The sequence below is a fragment of the Ochotona curzoniae genome, unplaced genomic scaffold (genome assembly GCF_017591425.1).
Source record: "Ochotona curzoniae isolate NIBS_2020 unplaced genomic scaffold, NIBS_Ocur_1.0 patch422, whole genome shotgun sequence".
NCBI classification, from domain to species: Eukaryota; Metazoa; Chordata; class Mammalia; order Lagomorpha; family Ochotonidae; genus Ochotona; species Ochotona curzoniae.
In genome coordinates, this window is record NW_024466998.1 from 1,056,903 (window position 1) to 1,077,057 (window position 20,155).

The 20,155-nt window shown below is 44.1% G+C and overlaps 1 protein-coding gene across 1 annotated transcript in view; it reads left to right on the forward strand.

The window, feature by feature from the left end:
• LOC121167675 (sodium/hydrogen exchanger 9-like) overlaps window positions 1–20,155 on the forward strand; it is a 557,393-nt gene that overhangs the window by 437,577 nt on the left and 99,661 nt on the right. Inside the window, exon 13 of the mRNA XM_040997226.1 lies at window positions 2,750–2,801. Within this exon, the coding sequence (XP_040853160.1) occupies window positions 2,750–2,801 (52 nt within the window). The remainder of the gene's footprint in view (window positions 1–2,749; window positions 2,802–20,155) is intronic.

Sequence of the window (20,155 nt, forward strand, 5' to 3'; positions counted from 1 at the left end):
GAAGACACAAGAATACACGGACCACTTAGGGCAGTGTTAAAGAGGCCCACAGGCTAACAATAGAGACAGGGAGCCCAGCAACCTCCTTCAGTAAGATTGGCATTCTAGTAGCTACAATCACAAGCCCTCGCATTGTGGCACTTCAATTCTAATAATTATTTGATTCTATTGTCATGAAGCCTCCCACGTTGTATGCCATGGGAAGGCAAGGGCTGGCCATGACACCCCAGGAGGAAATTCTCCGTTCTGCTCTGGACTGACCCCAGGGCAGATCCTCAGCTGCCCACAGACAGGACACGGGTGGAGCAAGAGAGGCCTTGCTCTCAGCCCAGCCAGGCAATGCCGTAACACATAGAAAACTGGAGCGCGTCAGCCATGACATCACACCCGAGTCCACTTGGCTGCCCAGATCCGTCACACCTATAACATCTCCTCCAGGGGCTGTGGGGCAGAGGGCTTCAGAAGCAAAGGATAGCTCTGTCCTGCCTCCAACTTCAGATACAGGTTCTCTCTGTTCTCTCCAGGCTTCTAGACAGAGAACTGGAAAAGGACCCAGAGCTGATGCAGCAAAGGAAGTTACAGTTCAAATCTGCTGGTCTGGACACCCACCGGTCCTCCAGACTGGAGGCTCTGGGTTCATCCAGGGATAAAGCCTCCTGGAGGCTCCCAGTGTCTGTGTGAGCATTAATGGAGTGGTTGCACCTGTGCAGGCCCTGTTGGCCGCTGTTGGACTCAGACCCACCTGCACCGGAGGTCACTGCTGAGCACACTCGGGCAGGGAGGAATGGGGACATGAACTTACTGTTCTTTTATTCCCACCTCCTCTGCAATCATCCCCCCTCACCTCCCTGCCTCCAGCCTCCTCTGCCTTCCACTTTCCCTTCCCCTCTTCTGCTCCCTCCCTTCCTGCCCCTGGAAAAGGATCAAATCCAGGACTAGTCCTCTTGGAGATCTTTCCAGGTACCTGCAGGCCAGTGTTGCAGAGAGCTTTACATTTTGCTCTGGGGCCAGACACATGAAGCCACCAGTCAGGGATGCAGCCCTTCACCCAAAGGACATCAATTTGTTAAGAATGCAAGGTGTTTTAAGCAAGCCTCCTCTTCCCTCTTTCAGTTCTCCTGTCACAGGCTCACTGTGCCTCACTGGGGGGCGGGGGGGTAATGCTCATCCAGAGAACAGTCCCAGGGCAAGCTCTTACAGGGGGTGTGTATGTGAGAGAGCTAGGGCTTGCAAGATGCAACAGCCTGGTAAAGGTACCTTCATAGGAAAGGCTGCCTGGAAACTAGAAAACAGGCAGGCCGTCCTCCACCCCACCTCCCTGCCCCCACGCAGAGGTGGGCAGGACAGGAAGTTCAGCCTTGAGGGCCTCTCATTTGCTCAGACCCCTCCAGAGCCCTGGGAAGAGCCCCGGTGCTATGTTCCCAGGGTCCTATGTTTTTGTAAGATTTGCAAAAGGAATATTTTTTTAAACATAGCTGCATTCAACTGTTGTTTTTTTCCGTTACAGCTTCCTCTCTTACTTTCTTCTCTGGTCAGATGGCTGTGGGCAACTGGAAAGACTTCAGCTAAGGGGAAATTGAATGAGGACTGCACTGAGTTTGGAGGGGATAGGGCACATTTGTGTGTGCCACAGTCACTGTTGGCCATCCCGGGAATCATGCATAGCCTGGCGTACATACCAACGTGTCCCTGGGAATGTGGCATCCCAAGTCTCTGGATAGTGGAGGACGAGCAAAATTCAAAATACACTCGCCTAGAGGTGATTCTGGAAAATTCTCCCAGGCTTGACATGTGCAAAATTCAGTTCTGACTGATGCTGCATCAAAAGGGAAGTTTGGTATAAACCCAGGAACAAAGTGGGCACAGTGGTGGGTACACTGTGTGTTGTTGGTAGAAACGGCCTGAAATGGAACCTGGCAGAAATTCTGCCACTGAGGGTGCTGCCTTCAGCAGTGCCACATGCAGAGCTCCGGTGTCGGTGTAAGGAAGTCACTTTACATGGATCTCAGCCTTGCGACACGACGAACTCCCACATCTTCCCATTGTCACTAACCAGTATTAGACAGAGAACCCAAGAATACAGATAAAAATTAGGGAGGAAAAAGTCATTCTACAGTTGTGTCAGCCCCTGAATGCAAACCCCACACGTTTTTCCTAGGTTTGACCAACTTGTAAAAACATGTAGCTTTTGGCTCTTCTGAACAGTCACTTTTACTCCTGATTTTGTACTTGCACTTTTGCTGTTCCTTTCCGGTAAGAGCCACCCAGCCACCCCCAGATTGCATAAGCCTCAGGCCTCATGACTGTCCACCCTATGAGCAACCCGTGAGCATCTGAAAAAAGGTTTCATGCTCTCTCAGGGAACCCTGGCTCAGGCTGGCCACCCACAACTTAGAGGTTGTTCGGTCTGTGGGCCCTTTTGGGGTACCATGTCCCCTTTCCTTCAGGATCCCAGCTTCAGGGGCTATGAAGCTCTTTTTCCCGATGGCTCCCATCCCAGATTCCCAGGGCACTGTTTCTGTTGGGCAACGCAGGAATGAGGAATTGCTGTTGGTGCTTGGCTCCCTCCACTGAGCTGAGCCCAGGGTGTGCGTTTCCATCAGGGCAGGACTCCACTTGAGGTTCTTTTAATTTCTTCTCCAAGTCTTTTCTCAAATGCACATCCTGTTGGGGCCAGGTGATCCAACAAACTAGACTATCCTATCCCTTCTACAGTGAGTATTTACCAGTTCTCTGTTCTTTTTGGCAGAGTTGGTGTGGACTTGGATGACAATCTGAAGGAGGAGCCCCCCTCACACCAGGCAAGTGGAAGAAGCCAATGTCTGCAGTGTAGAGATACGACCTGTTCCATTCCAGACAATATTGTATGCTTGTTCAGCATGTGGTCAAGAAGTTCTTTCCCAACAGGGCTGTCTGTGCTGATACAACAAAGCACATGACACTGAAATATACAGAAATTCAGTTTTGATCACTGTGACAAAATTCTTAGAACTAGTATATACTTGCAGCCCATCCCTTGGCAGTGTGGCCCCTGGAAACTTCCCAAGGTAGGAACTGAACCATGCCTCTTAGAATAAGGCACTGCAGGCTTCAGTGTCCTACCCAGAAAATTGCTAGCTGGATGATCTCAGCAAAGGGTCTCCAAAGCAGGTTGAGCACACAACAAATGGACCAACTGCTCCTGCCTGGCTTCTCATTCATCAGGTCAAGGTGCGTAGAAATGTTGAGACAGGAAAAAGAAAATGAAACGGTCTAGGGGTCCATTCCTGAGGACTGGGAAATGATTATCCACAGAGACCTGAACATCCTTTGGGGACTGTCATTGAGACCAGTAAGTTGTCCCCTCAGTTAGGAAATCGTATCCTGCAAACTGTGGACTTGAATCTGACATCAAAGTAGAGCATCGCTGGCAATTTCGCAGTCGTTTTTAATTCAAGTACTTACCACCACCAAGTGTATAGAAACTTTACACCTTGTGCTGAAATTCAAAATGGGAACTGATGATAGAGTACTAGTGTAAACCACTGGTGATGCTCAGTGGGTTGTGTTATGGCTATATTTGGGTTCACAGAGGATCCGCCTCTTTAACTCCGCAGGTTTTCCCTGTTGTGCCATCCACAAAGCAGCTGGTTAGGGTTTCTGGATAAAACACCATTCTCCTGGCTTAGTGTTAGATATGAAGAAGGAAAGAGTCTGAGTTCTGTAGTGGAAAGTGAAGTTGGTGATGGTCCTGGCTCTCAGGATCTGTGAGCATTTTGGTCACACGTGTTCCATCGGCAAGCTGCCCAGGAAATGCGTCTTACTGCGTGACTGAGCCTGACTGGGTCACTCGGAGCGTAGAGCCATTCTGCTGACTCCTTACAGTGGCATGTGTAATGAGTACATGTTTAAAACATCCTCATCTTGTCTAGGTCAAATAATCCATTCTCGTACCACTGAGCAAAACTTGTATGTAACTTTTATCCTTCTCATATACCTTTTATTTAAAGCCAAAAAAAAAAAAATACCCAGAATGAGAAAATTGATCAAAGAAACTTCTGTCTTCCCCAACTGCCTAAAATTTTACAATCACATATAATTCTTATAAAACTGTCCCACTAGCCTCATGCCTTCCTTTTGCAATTTGAAAGTATTTTATGTTAGCTCATTCATGTGATACTTTACAACAAAGTCCAACATTGTGATTTCAGTAATAACTCATTCTAAAAGATATTACAGTAAGAAAATATACTGTTTTTTTGGTTGGAGAAATGGGGTCACGTATCACAAGCTAGTGGAAATAATGTGAAGATATGGGTCTCGGGCAAGTTTTGTACCTTTTTAAGTTCCCCTATGTGTAAAACATAAATTCTAATAGCATCAACCTCCCTAGGCTACAATGACAGTCAAAGGGATTATGTTAATGAAATCGCCGGATTTTAATTAAGCTAAATCCATTTCATTTTATGGAGGATTTGAGGCAGCTTACACCATTCAATTTTAAAAAATACTAAGAAAATATTTTGAAAGAAATTGTAAATGCAGTAAGAAAAAAAAGAAGCAAAAAGTCAAGCGGGGGTAACCAAAATGACGACTAAGCAGGTGAGGACCACTCTGCTCACCGAAGTACACCTCTAACAAGCTTTCCAGGACAGAGCGAAGAGATGCCCCCCAACACACGAAATTCAGAACCTGCGAGAGAAGAATCATATGGCCTCCTTGAGCAGTTCAGCATTTGGCAGGTCACTGTGTCTTACCAGGAGTTTTTCACTTAGGACTTCTCCAGCGGTCACAGAAGGAGCCACCTAGATGTTAAGTAATAAGCGTGACCTACAAGGTCCCTACTCAACTGCTACTGCTTGAAACATAATTTTATTTGGAAGAAGAATTCTGTAAGTGTTCTAATTCACTCTAACGTTTAACTACCGAAGAAGTCACATTTTTAGAAAGATGTTTGCTCCGCACCTTCAAAGAATTCTTGCCCGCGGTGTCAAGAACAGGAAATAGTGGGCTTCAACCAGAAGCTACAAGCTGTGATGTCTCTGTGACTTGACATGGACAGTTTTTCTGGTACTTTCCAACTTGTCAAGAATCTCCCTGTCCTTATTTTGGCTGCCGACACCTGTCATCAACTACCACTCGGTTGGTCTATTGAGCATAACTAAATCTTAGGTGGACTTCCATGTTTTTTGGCTTGCATTACTTTATACAGAGGATCATCTTTGTACTAATCAACCTCAGAAAGAGACTTTATTCTTCCTTACCAAAAGCTCACCATTTCATAGGTAGCTACTGGCATTACCAGCGATAAAGTGCTCTGAAAATCCAGAATAAATGTATACAGTAATCTGTGTGCATTGTTAAAGGAATTTCCTTTTCGTGAAGAGTCAAGTAACTACTACTACTAACTTGTAGCTATAACTAACTAGCAATGTCACAATTTCCCTTTTTGCTTTTTTAATACCTTGAAAATGTGAATGATTTTATCATTTACCTGTACCAGGCACAAAAACTTGAGAGTATATCCCAGATGAAGGTATTAAATTTTAAACACATACTCTGAGCAAACGTGCTGCACTGAGAAATGGTGAGTATGGCAGCTGTATTATTATTATTATTATTATTATGTCCCTTAACCTTGAAAAGACAGAACCCACCAATCCTCCCCCTGCCCGCCACAGGCAGTTACCCTTCTCATTGGCAGGTGGATTCCTTGTGCTTGGACCACATCTTGGCAGAGTAGATGAGAATCCCCACAGTACCAAACTTACCTTTTCAAAGAAAATTCTTCCTGCTCAAGAAAGGCTTCCTGTGCTGCTTCTCCCTGCCCCTTCGCCATGTTGTACAATCGACTTAATACTTGTTTAACACTGGCTGTCGCTCTTGCTTGTGTTCCAAGCGCTTTGTATGAATTAGCTAGCAGCATTTCCAAGCTAATCCCAGGGGACTCCTGCTTCTACCTTGCCTCACAAATCCAGGGACCACAGAATCGTGGAATCAGCTTGACCATCAGCCACAGGAGGAAGCAGTAGCATTTGAACTCAGACCCGTTCATTTAAGAGTTTCTACTAGCAACCGGCAAGCATGCATGCACAAAAATCATGACTGGTACCCATCGTCAGGTACAAAGCGAGATGTGAAGAAGAGTCAGCAGTTACCAGTTCACAGTCTCTCTCACGGAGCGTACATATGTAAATGGAGAATTCGCATTTTAAAAACAAAAGAAAGAAACCTCACATCCTCTAAGTGCAGGAAGAAGTAACAGTGCAGCGCAGCTGACAAGCAGAGGAGAACAAAGGGGAAAGACCTGCACTGGCTGATGCAGACACTTCTTCTCTGAAGAAGTGACATTTAACCAAGCGGCTGAGTGAAGCACAGAAGCATGGGAATGGGAATTGGCTGGGGGCCGGTGGGAGAGGGGTGGAAAGAATGGTGCAGGTAAATAGTACAGCGAGGGGCCCGGCGCGGTGGCGCAAGTGGTTAAAGGTCCTCGCCTTGCACGCCCGGGATCCCCTGTGGGCGCCGGTTCTAATCCCGGCAGCCCCGCTTCCCTTCCAGCTCCCTGCTTGTGGCCTGGGAAAGCAGTCGAGGACGGCCCAAGGCTTTGGGACCCTGCACCCGCGTGGGAGACCCGGAAGAGGCTCCTGGCTTCGGATTGGCATAGTATCGGCCCGTTGCGCTCATCGGACGGAAGATCTTCCTCTCTGTCTCTCCTCTCTGTATATCCGCCATTCCAATGAAAAAATAATAAAAATAAATCTTTAAAAAAAAAAAAATAGTACAGCGAGGATGAAGGCCCTGGACTCAGATGGGGGGGGCAGTTGTGCCCAAGAGCAGAAAGGAAGTCAGTGTAGCTGGGGCCGAACAAGGAAGGTGAGAGGGGATGTGGTGGGAGACAGGGCTTGAGATCGGCTCACTGGCCTTGGTGATGCAGTCAGTTTTATTATACATAGGATGGGCACCATTTGCAGTTTAGAGCTTAGAAGTAATAGAATTTATTTAATCCTTTTTTTAAAAAAAAATCACTATTCTCCAAACTTTAATCTGCCAACTGTTACAATGAGGATAATTTTTGTCTTTTCTAACCCAGATTGATCTTTATACACTTTATGTGTGTCTCTGATTTCTCTTACTGTTTAAATCCTGTTTTCATTTACTTTCCATAGTTCCTTCATTGAAATTCTGTTTCTGGCTGTCCTTTATGCTTATGTGTAACCTGAGTGGGTCAGGGCGGGTCACTGCAGCTCAAGAAAGTCGGACCAGAGCAGAGCAAAGTTCTGAGAAGGGCAACTGCAATAACTGAGCAGAAAGAGTGGCTGCCAGAGCAACGGGGATTAAAAGGATTAGGATTTCTGCATCAGAAAGACTAAAACTAAGAACGGATTCAACAAAATGTCTGTCAGATATGAAGGGTGTAGGCAGGGGGAGACGAGACTTGCTTGCCAGTTCTCTTGAAAACCATAACCTGGGCTAACTTTGAAGCCTGGAAGAGACTCCAGGTGAAGAATCAGAGCATTTGTTGGTCTATGCAATTGATTCTCCTTTCTCCCCCTCACCTGGAGTTGCAAGGTCTGGAATATAAGTTGATTTAGTAAAGGAAAAGATTAAACAGCAGATGATGGGGTCGTTAAATAAAATCTATTTTTAGTGTGAATATTTTCAAACATTCCTGATAATGGCTGGGAGAATAGAATAACGAATTTCACATACTACTCTTCAATTTTAGCAATCATCAACATTCCCCTACTTGTTTCATCATTGTTCCTATACTGTTAGGACGGCTCTCTATGCTACATGCCCCAAATATTTTAGAAATAGAATAATAGGCTGGAAAATGTGTTGGAATTAGATGATGTTGTTTTTTAAGTTACACTGTGACTTGAATATACCAGAGAAAAATCTTGTGTTTTCTTTTGATCAACACTGAAAGTTTGGATTATGCTTAATTAAAGCTCATACATCCTGAAGTATACCCGGTCCCCATTAACTGCATTGCACTAGAGTCTTGCATTTGTCTTGTCTGCTGTTACCTGCTCTAAAATGCAAGAAGAGTAATGAGGAAGAGCAAGTGGAGGAAGTTGGTAGCTACAATTTAGTGAGCACATGTTATATATGTTACATATAGGATTAAAGTCACTTGAACCTCTGCTAGACCAACCAGCATATAAACCCCATTTTGCAAATGATAAAACTGAAGTTCAAAGAATTAAAAGTAACTTTTCTAAAGCAACAATCCAGCAATGTGTTAAGTTTAAACCAAAGGCCTGCTTGGCCTCCTGGGCTGAAGACCAGACCTGGTAACCAGGTGTGCAGCTAAACTAAGACGCTGGTGATACTGATATGACGTATGAGTCCAGGCTGTTCTACTTCCAATCAGCTCCCTGCTAACACACATGAGAAAGCAGCAGAAGATGGCCCCTGCCGTCCACATAGCAGCCCTGGGTAGAGTTCCAGGCTCCCGATTTCATCCTGGCCCAGTTCTAGCTGTTGAGACTACTTGGGAAATGAAACAGCAAGGAAGATCTCTCTCTCTCCCCTACTCCCCACTCTCTGTAACTCTGCCTTTTAAATGCATACATCTTAAAAAAAAGATAAAAAGTCAAAGCTGTTTCATCTTTACCATCCCTTGTACCACACCCTCCACGGGCAGTTGTCAAGCCTACACACCTTGCCTCCTCTTCCTAGCAAGGCAGCCTGTCAGTTGACATTTGGGTGATCATTTCCCTCATCACTCCTGGCCAACCTACCCTTCTAATTATATTGGAAATATGAAGTGTCTAGTCATTTCAAAGGACTACAGCATGATCCTCAGCCTTACAGCAGTTGTCTCAATATGGAATCCTTCACACATCCCAGTAAGCTGGCTAGGAAGTCTCGCTGGGCTGGTGTATGTCAGCCTTCACTCAGAGCAGCAGTAGGGTTCTACTGCCTCCTGGTAGGAGGAGGGCTAAATGCATGACTCCGCTTGCTGCTTCCTCCAGGCAGGGATTGAGTTGTCAGCTAACCTAAAGCTCTTGTTCTGGCAGATGTCTTCAGGAAGAACATTCCAGAAATGACCAAGACCTGGAGGCTGAAATACAGCCAATCAGTGTAGAGTAGGCCATGGTCAGAGAAGGCATTCTAGGACATGAATCAGAGATGAAGGCAGGAGCCATATTGTACCAATCAGCTGCTGCCACATCAATGCTGCATAACCAACACAGAGACAGGTGACAGTTAACACGTGCGTCTCACGAGTGTCTGGCGGGCGGCCGTTGCTCTAGGTTGCACTGTTGGTATGTTAGTAGTCAGCCACACACTGGCCAGATAACTGTTGATGTGGCCCAGGCTTGCTCTCATGGCTGAGAGTGGAAGGTAACTCGCTGATTAGCACAACCTCGCTTGGGATAAAATAAGGTAAAGATTATGTTCTACGTGATTCGCCTCTCCTTGAGCAGCTCCCCCCAGCTACCCCAACAATGCCTTTCTCTAGGAAATGACAGGGGCAAGAATGTAAGCAAAAGCATGCAAGGCTACCTGAGGCCCTGGTACTACTGCTGCATTGTGCTGACCAATGAAAGTAGCAAGGCCATTCTAGGAAACAAATATATACATGCATAGATACATACATTATACATAATGTATATAAACAAATCAGTGATCACTAAAGCTACAAACATGGCAAAAAGCCGTGGATACAGAGGGAGAGAGATGAAAAATTAGTAGCTCGGACACAATTGATCTGCCTTGTAGATCTTTTGGGCCATAGGAAGCAATTTGATCCCTGTAGTAACCTAACATATTTCTTCAGTAAGTGTCAACTACGTCAAGTTGATTTAGAGGTGAACAGGAGTCTAATTACTTTTTCAGTTGCTAATAAAACTTCCTCCGACTGTAATTAGATATTGCATCAAATATTTCAAAGCTTTTTACTGGACATGAAATTCTAGTGAGTTGCTTTTCTGCTCATCAATGCTTTGAAATTTGCATTCTATTGTTAGACCTCTCTTTAATATGCCCTATTGTCCCTTATTTCTTCTAATTTTTTTCTCTTTATCTTTGCTTTCTAGATGTTTGGCTCTTAAATTTCTGATTGTTTACCTTGGAATTTGCCCTAATTCAGATTCACTAAAGTTTCTTGTAGTACCCCTTTGACAATTTTCATCAGATTTGCGAAATACTCAATTATTGTTTCTTCAAACATCTTCTGTTCTTCATGTTCCTTTCCTCATTTCCTACTATTCAGAAATGAGGGGATCTTCAAAAATTTCACAAAAAAAAATCTCTGTTGTGAAAAAGCGATGCGTGGATTTTGTAAAATTCGCACTCAAATCAACTTTTTGAGTTCAGCTTTTGCGTTACTTTTGAAAGTGTATTCGTGTGTACAAGACAAATTCATGTTTTCTCCTCATATCACATATACACGATTCTTTTCATCTTGTTTCTATGTGGTCTGGAAATAAATAAATTCTTCTGAGTCTCTTTTCAAATTCACTGCTGCATTGCTTACAGTAGCCAGGCTTCCCTTAAGCAAAGATAGTGAAATTTTCACTCTGTAAGCTGCACCTTTTGTATGAGAATTTTCATTTTCCTCTGGTTTTACAGTTCATATTTTACTTCTGATGTTTTCATTTGTGTGTTCATTACCTCCATCTTTATCTTTAATTTCTCTGGCATAGATTTATAGCTCTTTTAAATTCTTTACTTGTTACTTTCAACACCGGAAACATTATCTTTCCTTCTGGGCATGGTGCATGCATTTCTGCTCCTTTCCATGTCTAATAATTTTTATGATGCTGGGCATCCTGACTATTACATTCTGCAGAGTCTGGATTCTTCTATGATGCATTCTGGATTTTATTCAGTCTAGCAGTTAAAATCTCATGAATCTTGATTTCATGCATGCTTTGGCTGATATGTTTGTATTTTGTCCCTAGATTTAGGTCTTGCTCATTATTCTAGAACATCGTCTTTACTTATAAAGCATGTTATTTCCTGAGGTCTCGGCTGAATAGCTGACTTTCAACTTTAGCTAGAACAAACTCCAGGGTTTTCCCGCACTTTTTATCTTCGTCTCGGCAGTGCTCAATCTCATTACAGCCATTTTCTGCAGGTCTTTGTGGACCACACTTTATTCATGCACAGGTTGCCTTTCACCCAAGGACTTGAGACCAATATCCACACAGACTGGTAAGGTGGCTTGTCTCCCTAATTCCTCCCTTTCTGGTATAGTGCCTTAAAAAATCAAGGGAGATGGCCCGGCACAATAGCCTCCTTGCATATGCCAGTAGTCCTTATGTGTGCTGGTTCATGTCCCAGCTGCTTCACGTCCCATCCAGCTTCCTGCTTGTAGCCTAGGAAAGCAGTGGAAGATGGCCCAAAGCCTTGGGGCCCTTCAATCATGTGGGAGACCAAGAAAAATCTCCTTGCTTCAGATTGGCTCAGCTCCAGCTGTTGTGGCCACTTGGGTAGTGAGCCAACAGATGGAAGATCTTTCTCCCTGCATATCTGCCTTTATAATAAAAATGAAATAAAGTTTTAAAGAAATCCATTCACGGGGGGGGGGGGGCTGCGTTCTGATCGGAAACAGTTGTAGTCTCCCTTGGCACAAGTGTGGACTGGGATTGGATGCACCGAACCGGGCCAGACCCCAACACCCTCTGGTGTCCTGGAGGACCGGGATAGATGTGCGATGGACTAGGCAAGGTCTCAACCCCCTACTGAGCCATGTGTGAGCCATATGTGGGTATGGACAAACCATGGCTGGGCTGAAACATCCAACAGCAAGTACCAGTTTGGGTTGAACACCAGTCAGGAAAAGCCACTGTTCCTGCTATGACAGGAGGTGGACTGAGTAGGGCTGGCTCATGGACTGGTAAGCGTGAAACCTGGCATTGGGATTGATTCTGATGGAGGAGCCTGGGCAACTCCTCTGGCAGGACACAGACCCGGCAGGTAAGCACAAGAAACATGATAGGAAACAACCCAGAACAGGCCATGGAAAGTTACCCACTGACATACATTTGGCAGGGGCTGGGGGAAGACCAGGCTGAATCTGTCCATGTCATCCACTGGCAAATCCAAGCAGCAGAACAGTGTGTGTCAAGCCAGGTTCGGTAGCAACAAAGACTAGTGCACAATAGGGAATGCCAAGGTGAGGTTGCCTGTACTGGAAGTGACCACAGCGCCAACCAGCAAGCCTGAGAACAAGGAAGGGAGGGGGCAGAGCCAGCAGGTGAATAAGGGAGGGTTCCTTTGCTGGACAGCTACTGCCGCTGGAGAGCATGACCTGGGATGGGGGAAGACCAGACTAGGCAGAGCTACCACACCTATGTGCCTCATGTGGACTAGATCAGGGAAACACCAGGCTGGGCTGATTATTCCTACTGGTGCAAACAAAATTAGAGTGGGTGAGGGTTGTTTTGGCTTAGCCACAGCATCAGCTGGCAGAAGCTGGCGCTGGGGGCTAGTTCTGTCAAGTCAAACCACAGAACTATCTGGAGAGTGCATAATCTGGGAGTGGGAGAGGCCTGGGAGGGAAATAGTGGGCTCCTCCCTCTTGGGTTACCACTTCCACGGGAGGGCACGAAAACCAGGACAGGGGCTGGGGTGGAATGGGGTGTGGGACAGACTGGATTACTGCTACACATACTGGCAAACCAGGATAGGGGGCGGGTCTGGTGTGGGTTATTGCGGGTTGCTCCAAATAGGCTGCAGCTCCCACTTGTTTATGCGAGGGCCGAGTATGTGCTGGGCAGAACCAGGCTGGACTGCAACACTCATTGGTTCCAGTGGAAGTCAGGACTGAAAACAGAACCAACCTAGCAATTGCAACCACCAGCTGATGGGGCCATGGACTGTGCTGGGTCCTGTACTTGCTAGCACATACAAGAATCTGGTTTGAGAACACCTCAGACAAAGTTTCTTTGGAGATCTCCCCATCAAAATGCTGGACTCAGAACCCTAACCAAGAAAAGAGAGAAGACAGAACAGGTCAACCAACCATCTCAGCTATATGTTGGCAGCGAAATACGGGGCAAACAGAGACTCTATGATGGACTATGTCAATCAGTGGATTCTTCAAGGACCTCATAGTGCTTGGAGTGGCAAGATTGGCAGTGATTCATCAAGATTGGCAGTTGAAATATCAAAACCACTTGAGCAAGAACCTCAGAGCATACCCTACATCCGGGACCTGGGGAGGGTGGGAAATTGGGTGGGTGGGCCTTCTCCCTGAATACACCCCTTTGAACATGAAGGAAACAATATGGAAAAATTAATAGTCTTACCCACTTTCCTGTAGCCCTTGAAACTTTTTACCCTGATTAACTATGTGAAGATTGTCAAAATGTAATAATTTTAAAAAAGATTAAAAAAATATCCATTCACGGGCCAACACAGTGGAATAATAATCTAGTCCTCCACCTGCTGGTGCCAGCATCCCATCTGAGTGTTAGTTTAAGTCCCAGGCTGCTCTGCTTCTGATCCAGCTCCTTGCTCATAGCCTGGAAAAGCAACAGACGATGATTTAAAGCCATGAGACCTTGTACCCATGTAGGAGACTGGGAGGAAGCTTATGGCTTCCAACTTCAGACCAGTTCAGCTCTGATTGTTGTGGCCTCTGGGGAATGAACAAACAGATTGAAGATCTTTCTCTCTGTCTGTCCTTCTCTCTGCAAATCTGTCTTTCCAATCAAATAAATGTTTTTTAAACAATCCATCCACTTCAGCAGCACCCAAACTCACATCTCTTCTGTAGAGCCTCAGATCAGTGAGGGTTGCTGTTCTCTGCAACATTCCAAGTGGGAAGGCATCTTCAGGGAGAAGGTCAAGGGGGAAGCAGACCCATCTCAACTGCTCCCTCCATTAGGGACTGCAGTCCTGAGCTAGTTGTTGCTCAGCGCCTGAATCCTGTCATATGTTTGTTGTAGTCAAGATGTCAGTTAGAAGTACAGCCATCTGAAAGCTTGGCTGGCCTGGAGACTCCACTTCCATGCTGGCAGAAGGCCTCAGTTCCCCGTTAGCTGTTGGCAGACAGACCCAATTTGTCACCACAGGGATCTCTCCACAGAGCTGCGTGAATGTTCTCACAATATGGCTGCCAACTTCCTGCCAAACAGGTGGTCTGAAAGAGAGCAAGATGGAAGCTTTGATGTTGTGTGATCTAGCCTTGGAGATGACATACTATCCTTTCTGCCGTATTCTACTCATTAGAAGGGAATCTCCAAATACAGTTCATACTCAGCCGGAAGGAAATCAGACTCTGTCTCTACAAAAGAATGCATCAAAGAATTTAGATATACATTTTTCAAACATTTATTGATTTTATTGGAAAGACAGATTTACAGTGAGACAGTGAGAAAGAGCTTCCATCTGCTGCTTCACTCTCTAAATGGTTGCAATGGCCTGAGATAGACTGATTCAAAACTATGAGCCAAGAATTTCATCTGGATCTCCCATGTGGGTGTAGAAGGCCAAGGAGTTGAATCATCCTCCACTTCTTTCCCAGGTCGTAAGCAGGGAACCAGATGGAAAGTGCAACAGTCAGTACACAAAGGCAGTGCCTATATGGGATGGTGGCACTTGCAGGTGGAGAATTAGCCAGTTGAGCCACTGTGCTGCCCCTAGGTATACATTTTTCAACTACGACAATACTATATTCTCTCCAAACCAAAAATTTCCTTCCTTTCAGATTCGGAGAATTATTTGGAACGGATTTTTTCTTTGTATCTAACAAGGGTGGGGAAGCTTTCTTCTGCCAAGGCTATTTGAATATCTGTAACATCATTCATAGGCCATAGAAAATCAACTTAAAAGTTAGCCTGTTTTAATTTATTGCGTTCTGGGTCCTCCCTGCAATTGCCTGGGCAGGCCAGAACAAATGCTTCCACGGTCCTTTGATGGCCTGAGAGGCCAACATTTTTCACCCTTGAAGCCATGAATACGGCCCATTTAGTGCTGTATTGATGATGTTTAATTGTCTGTTGCTGGTTTTTTTCTCCTAAACATGTACTTTCTGACTGTACATTCCCAAGAACTGCTAACATCCACCTGAGCATGAAGATGCTGAAAATATTTGTGTAAAGTGCTTTCTAAGTGGAGACTAAGAATCACCAATTTATCTTTTGATCTTTTTTAATTCCTATTTGCCCCTCAATTACACAATGATTTCTCTGCAGAAATATTTCTCTTGAGTGGCATGGAATATAACTTTCGCCTTGTTAATTAGGAAATCCAGTCAATGAACTTGAAATTATTCAAGGCATTTCAAATTGGAAGGAGATGGTGGGGTAAAAGTGCTGCTAACAAATTCCATTCGCAGAAACCATGTGTTAAAAGAAAGTGCTTTGGGAGCAAATCTGCAGATTTGTTATGATAATTATTTGTCCTTGTTATCATTCTGCTCCAAGTCCTCCAACATTAATGTTGGAGATGAAATCTGGAGAAATAGCAAGGAAAATCTCTGCGGCACTGAATCCGCTGAATCCCCCCCTGAAATCAAGCCCAATCCCTCATGATTATCATAGAGCAGAGTTCATCCAGCTCGCTTAGCAAAGGCTCCGGGCTGGAATATTGACAGAGGCCTGTATTTACTTTTGCCTACTTCTTTTTCATCAAAGTTAATGCCACAAACAATCCCTCTTGCTTCAGTGTCTCGTGTGCACAGACTCCCAGCTTTTTTGTTGTCCTCCGGTTCAAATAAGCCATACACAGAGCATTTTCCTGTTGCTATGGGATGTTAAGCACAGGAGAGTCACACAAGAAAGCTACCTATTTCTGATTATGCTTGCTCACTCCCAACCTCCAATCTAATCTGTTTAAGGAGAAGAGAAGAAAGCTATCAAATGCTTCATCATGTCTAAATATTTCCAGAAATAGGGACTAAGAAAGGAGTTGGGCATGGTACATGTGTCAACCATTTTGCTCCTGCAAAGCATCGAGGCCGATTCAACACACTGCAACCTGCAGGTCTCTGTTGACAGGCAGGGACTTTAAAGCTCAGAGTTGGCAAGAGGGCAATGTGTTATTGTTGTCCGAATTTTGGTGTTCTGGTTCTGGATCCTTTGCTTGTTGTGACATGTGGACCACTTCCCTCTCTCCTCTTTGAGAAATGATCTCAAGAGAGAAGCCATTGTGCTAGTGGTTAAGAAAAACACCAGCAAGTTCCAGACCCTCCTGCTGAAATGTGGATTCACACACCTTGTCCTTGAGGTGCAAGCTGATTTCCACTGCAGAATAATCCAGATAGCTGGTGCTGCCTGCTTTCCTCTGCCCATCTGGACCCTCCCAGGGGCCTGCTGTCTGTGCTTCTTCATCAACTACCTTCCCTGTTGCAGGGTGACTGCTAAGGCCGGCCTTCCTTTGGCACGTTTGTCTTCAACCCCTGGTGCACAAGCAGAGCCTACACTAGGCCAACTCATTTATTTCTACTCATTTATTGATGGCCTTTCATAGCCAGGTTATTAAGTCATCAATAACTTCAAAGAAATAAATGAATGGATCCAGAACTGGGCCAGCAGATATATAAGATATACCTTGGAAATTTTTATCTAGGGTCAGCATAAAAGTCAGTGCTGGGTCATCGGTAGAATTTTTCCCTCCAGGGAAAAATGTGTTTCACAAATTTTTTATTCTAATTGGAGCCTAGTTTATTGCTCCACAAAATAGTAAAATGAATAACTTTTCTTAGCTACCCAAGTGCAACAATAATTTTTAGAAGAGTATGTCTCAATATTTTCCCAAATACTACCTTTTGTGTGTTGCTCCTATCAATTGTTTCCTCTATATGTAAGATATATAATATATAAACTATATGTTATACAAGATACATGCTACAATGTATAACTTATATATTATAGTATATATTTATTATATATCTATATGTTTATATTATATATTCATTGTATTAGACTATAGATATATGTAATTTTATATATTATGATTTATAATATATGATTATTTTACATATTATCATGTAAATTTATGTTAAATATATTGTATTAATTATATCCAAAATTACATTTTATATGTAAAATATATATTTGAATAATTATGTGATTTTAATACGATATATCTTATATTACATATTATATCTAGGATACATATGTCTTCTTGGACGCTTTCAGAAATGGAGGCATAAACACTTTGAGGAGTGCTTGCAAGTGCTGGTGCATTGCTCTCCAGGAAGAGGCTGAAAAGGAGAGGGAGAGAGAAAGAAAAGGCAGGGAGGTTCCCCAAGAGGAACTTCTCCAAGACCTTAGGAGTCTTTGACACCAGTGTTTAGGAATCTAGAAATATTCCTGCCTGAGGTTGAGTTTCTGGAGGGTACCTTCAAAGCCCCTGGCAGCTCAGCCAGCTTTGAGGAGCCGATGCATGTTCACTGTAATTGGGGGCCTATGCAGCCACTCCAGCTCAACCTCCATGAGTACTGCCAGGACCCCAGCTTCGTCTTCCTGTTCAGATATCTCTTTGCTTTCATTTGTTTCCAACTTGCTCCTTGGGACTAACCTGATAGAGGAATCCTGGCTGCTGTGAGGCCCCCAGGTGTGCTTAGAAACCTCCACGTGCCCCAGTTGCCTCAGGTATCTATTTTATTCGTAAAGCAGTAATGATATCAGATCATAATCCATCCGTTTGTCCTAAGAATCTCAAAAGTCAATATCAGTAAAGCACTTATAGTAAGTTCCACACTTCCATGGTAAGTATCCAGGAGTGCTAGCCACTATAGTTGTTGTCCTTAATAAAATTAGTATTTTCCATATGATTGGGACCTTAGTGACCAACCAATTCAGTTTCTTAACTCATTTTACAGACAAGGAAGTTGCAGCCCAGTGAAGTCCATTGTAGAATATAGAATGCCTCTGTGTTCCACGTTTTGAAAATTAAGGCAGCTATTGCATAAAGAAGCAACAGCTTTGGAGTCCAACTGTTCCTCGCTGGTCACCTGACCTTGCACTTGCTTTTTCCCTCATCTGTGCCTTGCTAGTCCTCATGCCTTGCTAGCTATCCTGCATCCTACCTTGATGGATTGTTGTGAGAAGTGAAAAATAATGACTGAAAAACTTAATGACTGGATAATGTGCAGTTTGCTGCAGAGCAATAAATGAGCATTCAATAACTGGGGACTGTCGGTGCCAACATCGCTCAGCTGGGCTGCTGCAGGGTGGCTGGCAGGATCCTGGGCCCAGATTGCCAGCACAGCTCCCACTCTATCTCTCATCCATCCATTAAAAAACAAACAAACATAGGAACATGCTGACACTTCTTTTTGTAAGGTTCAATAATTTACACTGTCATCAGCTACCGAAAGTCACCTATGCCTGTAAATGGATAAGAATCAGTAACTACTTATGGGAAGAAGGAAGTCTCCACTGTTTCCTCAAGCTTCTCTTGATTAGTTTCATTTGGCATGCGCAGTTTTGCTCTGCCGCCTCAACCCCAATATGCTGCTGGGGGCTGGAGACTCAGAAGCAGCTGACTGATGTTGTGTGATGATGGATGTGCATACCTGACACCTTGCTTGGGTGGAAATAGTTAAGATGAAAGTGCAGGGAAGGGTGGAAATTGAACCAGACACTCCAGTTCCCTTCAGGGAGAAATACAAATAAATTCTCACTCTACATAACCAAATATTCCACTTCAATTTTATCAGAAGAATGAGATATGTATCTTTTGAAGATTTACAATATTCATTTATACATTAAGAACTCTGACAGAGCCTGCATTTTAGGAAATGTGGTTTACAGCACCAAACTCATCCTTGTCTGAATGATTGGCCAGACTTTCCATCAATATCATGTGAATAAAGGCATTTGTAGGAATACTGTTTGCTAAGCCACACAAGATTTGAAATTCAGCTGTCTTAGAACAAACGCTAAACAGGGCAATGAGAATTTTGAATTTGAATTCCACTGCAAGTCTCTGCTTCAAATAATGGTTTCTAATTTGAGAAGCGGGGTTGTGTAAAAAGAGAGAGGTATCTATTGGTTTACTTCTCAGATTTCTGCAACAGCCAAAGATGGGCCAAGGCCAGGGTCAAGAGCTGGGACTCAATCCAGGTCTGCCACAATACTCAAACCATTACCCCTCTCCTTCAGGTTCTGCATTGAAAGAAAGCTGAAGTGAGGGGTCACTTCCAGGAACTGAACCAGGACACATATAAATTCTTTGCCATACTTAAACTCCATTCCTGCTTCAACCATTTTAGACAAAGAGTATATGGCTGACCAAAAATGGACTCCATATTACCTCCTGGCAGTCTCATTTCATTTGGGGGAGATGACACTGCACATGCCTATTTCAGAGGGCAGAATACAGCCCTTAATGCTTACCACTGACCAGCCATGGAACTGACTGTGAAAGGATAAGCAAAACGAAATGACAGCAAATCATCCTGAACTCGGTGTAGGGCTGGCTTTGGTGAGTCAGTGGCTCTCTCCATCATCCAGCATGCATCACTTTGGCCTTGGAAAAGCATTTGCATAAATCCTTGATTGCCAAACAGTGGTGAAATTTGGAGGTAGAAACTGTAGCCCCAATGAAACAACAACATCCACATTAAGACACAAATGCCTTTAATCATTGGGGGAAGCAACTGACTGGAATCTTCTTTGCTCAACACGCCAAGTGGGATACACAGAAGTAAAAATGTCATGGAACATTCTTCATACCACCTTGTAAATTTTCTCATCATCTGTCTTGAAAGTTCTCCAAATGTTTCACCTCCCTTCCCTTTTCTCACATTTTTCATCCTCCAAATGCCATCAAATACTTTTTCTTTCTCTTTTGTCTTCAGTCCCTTCTCATCCTCCCTCCCTTTGTAGGCCTCAGAGAGGAGGGGAGGGAGTAGGAAGAGCGACACAGAGCATTGAGTGATTACAGGCTTCCCATCAGGAATGTCTCTTTCAAAACTCTTCAGAGTCAAGGCAGCGAGATTTCAAAGATCAACTCTTGCCTTTGGTAGTGATCTGTCAGGAAGAAAATGAATGAGAATGAATTGAGCAATGGTGAGGCGAGTATCATCCCTTTAATCTTGACCTTTGAGTAATCCATAAATAAATGCCATCCACACTGAACACAGTAAACTATACAAGTCCCACCACAGCACCTTGACAGAAATATCATTTTTATTGATATCCAAAAAGTGGCATTTCTTAGATGTTTCATAAAATTAGGATTATTAGGAAAAGTAAATGTT